Consider the following 4975-nt stretch of genomic DNA (forward strand, 5'->3'; position numbering starts at 1 on the left):
TTTCCTACTGACATTATTGTCTTAACAGACAGCAGAAATACCCCTTTTTAGCTTTCCATTTTACTAGCCCCAACTAACCAAAATCTCATATTGTTCTTTTACATGTTTCCTCTTTTTCTTGTTCAACACAGAGTGGTCTCAACAGAGAGCAATGGTGACACTTGCACAATCGTAGCTCTTCTGACAAATGTTTCACCAGATACCTGTGGAGATCATATTAGCCCCCTGACTCCACTGGCTATGGTGGTGTCAGTAACCAGGCATCCTCTGGCTGAGGATGCTCAAGGCTTCCTTCTCTTCAGACATTTCCAGCTGATGAGTTCCCAGTTCATAACAGAATTTCTCATAATTGATGTAATTGATTACTAACACACTGTGTTGTACTTATCACATTTCTGCTATCTGGGTCCTGAAGATCATCTTTATGTGTGATGCCTCAGACTCTTTCATTTTTACTGAGTTTATTAAAGTTGCTGAATTTTAACCTGTTTTCATTTGCCTTGCTTGAAACTAAATCAACAGCTAATTATGTACCACTATAACCAGCTCAGTGTGAGGAATTAGTGATGTCTATTTGCAAATTCATGCATATGTTTGTATGCCTAACCCTTTACCCCCATATTTTATGCATACTCAGAAAAAGATGCCATCAAAAGATTATCTAATGAGCCATTCAGCTATAATGCTTATCTAAATTAAACACTGCGTAAAATAAATTAGTTTGCTAAAGAAATGAATTATATTTTACCTTTCACTAAAAATTGCATTTACTCCACAAATTAATCACGTTTCTTAAGGCTGATGAATAAACTAAAATCTCTGCTCCTGTAAGCACCAAGGCGCTGTGTTGGAAGGTACAGACAGATAGCTTCTACGCCAATTTATCTTTATTTGTGGGATGATTCCTCTCTTGACAAAAGGCACTTGTGCCCACAGCATATATGTATAGTGTTATGTATATTTTTAGTGTACTTTCTACAATTTCTTTCTTTTGTTGTTCTGTTTCCATCAAGTATTTCTGAAAAGTACATGCAGTGCTTGTGAGGGGTAAAGTGAAGTGGCAGGTAGTGTGATGCCTTCTGGGTTCTTGCCTGAAGCATATCTGCATAAACAGTGAATTAGGACTTCTGAAGGGACACTGAACTTGAGGCATCTTATCAGCAAGCATATTCCTTGTAAAGAGAGCCAAGAGACTCAGTTATCTTGGCTCAGAATTACCCCAAAGTGCTCATATCTTGAGAAATTCTTTGCCAGTGTTGCAGGAGGTTCAGTTGGGTTATTTTTCCTTTGTTTTTCATAGAGGCCTGTGATTTGAGAGAGGATTTTCCTGATTTCCTGCATCTTGTATTGTCAAGAAAATATGTAATCTGAATATACATAAAGCTTTCTGATATTCAGATGCCAGGGCTTGAGCTAAAGTAGGTGTTAGACTTGCTTTTACTTCTGCTTATATGTCTTTAGAGACTGATATTAGTAGAGGTCTGGTGCTTGCAATAGCTTTTACTCCAAAAGGACGTTTTGTAAGTCCACTTCCATAATGACATGTGCCTGATTCCCACTAAAACAATTAATATTTAAATGCTTGGGTAACTTGTAGAGTATGGACCTTTATTCATTCATGCCTCACAAAATTTGGAGATGTGTAAGAAAAAAAATTTTTTGCTTCTTTGTGGAAGTCAAATCATCTCAAAAAGTTCAGTTGTTTTCCATGAAAAATATCTTTCAAAAAGAGCTGCAAAACCAGAACAACAAAGCAGAGGCTACATTTTTTTTTTCTTGGACTGCTAATGTCTGCACCTCTAAGCACTGGGTTGGCAGTGTGCAGGAGGGTGCAACATGTTTCTAGGTAGACTTTGGCTTTGATGTTCTTCAATGGTCATAATGGGCAACGCTGAATTTTGCTGCCTTGCATTAGCTTTTTCAAAGCAAAAACAAAAAGAGGAGACAGAAATTTCCAAGGCAAAAGCAAGTCGAAAGACAAAATACTGCTTTACACTTTTAGCAAGAGATGGAAATCTGGTGTAAGAGAATTGAACTTTAAATTACATCAAAAATATCCGAAAGAGATTTAAATAGCTTTCTCATTCAGATTTAATTTGAAACTTGCACAGAAAGCATACATTTTCTATTTTTTTGGATTAACGTTTGTTTGAAAAGTATCCTAGTCCCATACTGTTTGATGTGACTTCTCTGAGGGATGAGTATCTGATTTTCCATGCTTCTTGGGAGTCTACAATCATATAGGACTTTATGATCATACAAGAATTTATGTCCTAGCAGTCATGCATATAAATATTTCTGGTGGCCGTGGGAATGTCAGAAGGATCTCACAGATGCCTCTTGAAGTGTTAAAGCTGTTGAAAACCAGAGCTCCTCCTGGGCTGTCATGGACAAACCAGCTGGGTGCCCTCTTCTTGTTGTGTTCAGACTCCCTCTCTGGGCAATCAGACCTTGACACTGACTTTTGCTGCCTCCTCCTAAGCATGGGGTCTGTCAGAACAACTCTGGCCCCATTAAGCTGCTAAACAGTCAGCAGATGTAGAGCAAGTTGCAGACATGGAATAAGAAACCTGCTGGAGACAGATGAAATTCCCTAAATCTCTCTCCTTAGAGACAAAGGAGGACCATGCAAATGTTTCCCAGACTAATTGAAAAATTCAGCTTTACAACAGAAGATGTGTAGAATAGAAAAAGTAGTAAAATGGCATCTCCTGCACAGTAAGAAAGCAGCACAGAAAATAAGATAAATTATTTATTCCTGTATTTAACCACTTGGAAGGGATGCAGACAAAAGCAGTGTGAGGCCATTTAAACTGAAAGATTCTGATATGAGGAAAGGCATCACAATCATGTCCACAGGAAAAATGATAAGAACAACTTGTAAATGGTACATAGTACAATAACAGATGAAACAAAAAGCTGTTTCCTTGAAAATAAATGGATGATGACTTTATTTCAGTCCAGAGTCCTACATTAACTCATGCATATGCTTAATTTAGATGGAATGGGATAATTCATGTGGTGACCCCAGTGAATATTATGTAAATTTTAGTGGGATTGAGTCATATTACATTTGCAAATCAAAGTGCTGCTCAGAAATGTTCTCTGATTTCCGGGTATTAAGTCTACAAACTCCATTAATTTTTCAAAAGTAGGTAGCCAGTGTGCATGTATCAGATGAGAAAGTTAAAATACACAATCTGTGAAGCTTAAACCAAGGAGTCCAATTTTAGGAAAGTTATTACATGCCCATGGGAAAAAATAGTCTAGTTCTTACATACAGTCTATCCGAGGTCGCTGCTACACAGGCTTCTGCAGATTCATAGTTTTAATTAGTCAGTAGCAAAATTTAGACATGGAGTCTAAACAACAGAACTTCATGGTAATAAAAAGAGATACCTTATTTATTTTCCTGAGAGCATAAAGCCCCATGATTTTATATATCTCCTACTTAGGAAAAAGTATTTTTGTGATATAGGCAATTATAAATAACTTTTATTCAGTTCTTGCTTTACAGGGAACAAACTCATTGCAAAAGATCATAATAATAAAAGCCCCTTTTTAAACTGAGTCTGCTTAAGTAAGAATAATTTTTTCACCAAGAGGAAACAAACTCACTTGCCCTACAGCTGGTTAGAGTGCATTTTTAATACAAACACTTCAAGCTCCCTTGTCGTAAAACGAACATTGAAGTTAATGTCACCCCCCCACCTGCATGAGAAATTTTTCCTTACATTTGGGAATAATGTGGCAGGAGGATGCCCAGAGAGCTGGGGAAAGGGGAAGCCCAGCTGCCTGGGCACTCTGCAGCAAAGCTCTACTGGACCTTCGGTGCTCTGTGAAACCTACAATGAAACCTATATGACTGGACTATCAACAGATATTTTTTTCTGAATGTAATTTGAGCTCTATGGTTTAATTTCAGTCTTTTTCCAACTCTGAGTTTGTGCAAAGATGTATATGGTTCCCTGCATGATTTAAGTGACAGGGATGATTTACAGGGGGCACAGGATAGGGAAATGCTGCCTTGTGGGTGGTGAGATAGATCTGCACTGGCTAAGGGCCATGCATGGCAGCTCCCCATAGGATCCTGAAGAGGTTGCTCAGGGCCTTTGCCACAGCAGCATGGAAGAATCTGCACATGGGATGCACCATGGGGTCTGGGAGGGGCTGGTGAACCATTCACTAGTAGCCTAGAAATAAATGGCTGTGTCAAGTGTGAGTCCTGCTGGGACACTGGGGTGCCACTGATGTGCCAAGGCAGAACAGCAGGGAAATACCACACTGGAAAGGGAGGAAGAGCTACAGGGACAATGCAGCTGGTGTGAGCTGAGAAGGTGGGCTAGGTGATATGGCAGGCAGTATCCCAGCCCTTCATTCTCCTCTTCTCTGGCTACATCTCTGTAAGTGGCTCTGTATGAAGCACAGGTATAATTACATAGAGTGACAATGGTGTCTTCTCATTGGAAAAGTGCCTGTGTTTGCATTTTAACTGGGGTCCTTGCTCTGTAATTACTTGTAAACACTCTATCAGTTATATGAGCCAGATGGTACAGTAGATGGCTTTTAGTGACTCCTGAAAAATAGAAAAGACTCTTACTAGACACCATTTACAATTATTTTTGCTGTTTGGAGCACATAGATTACAGCTTGCTTTAAACAGAGGGTCAAGAGGAAGCCTCGCAACAGAGGCATGCAAACCCCCATGCTGAGCTTGGCACTGGCAGTGTGCAATTGATGAAGCTGCAGTGCCCATCCAAAATATATGTGCTATAGGGTGCACAAGAGCTCTTGCCATTCAGTGCCCATCCACTTCACCCGTTGGGGACCTCTGTTTTCCTCTGTCCAGGTGCCACTGTGGCTTTGCAGAGCATTGTCTGTGCTAGATGTATTCTGGTTTGGACAGGACCTGCATCTCCTGCCTTCCATCGCTCCTGTCCCGGAAAGTTCCCCCCAGCCTTTGAGCTCTTCTTTC

The 4975-nt window shown here is 39.9% G+C and overlaps 1 protein-coding gene across 1 annotated transcript in view; it reads right to left on the minus strand.

Moving 5' to 3' along the window:
* Window positions 1-2739: 2739 nt before the first annotated feature.
* Window positions 2740-4975, minus strand: part of NPSR1 (neuropeptide S receptor 1) — a 62725-nt gene continuing 60489 nt past the window's right edge. Inside the window, exon 9 of the mRNA XM_017734460.1 lies at window positions 2740-4975. Coding sequence (XP_017589949.1) covers window positions 4883-4975 — 93 coding nt within the window. The 3' untranslated portion in view covers window positions 2740-4882.

This window comes from Corvus brachyrhynchos, unplaced genomic scaffold (assembly GCF_000691975.1).
Source record: "Corvus brachyrhynchos isolate BGI_N302 unplaced genomic scaffold, ASM69197v1 scaffold94, whole genome shotgun sequence".
NCBI lineage: Eukaryota > Metazoa > Chordata > Aves > Passeriformes > Corvidae > Corvus > Corvus brachyrhynchos.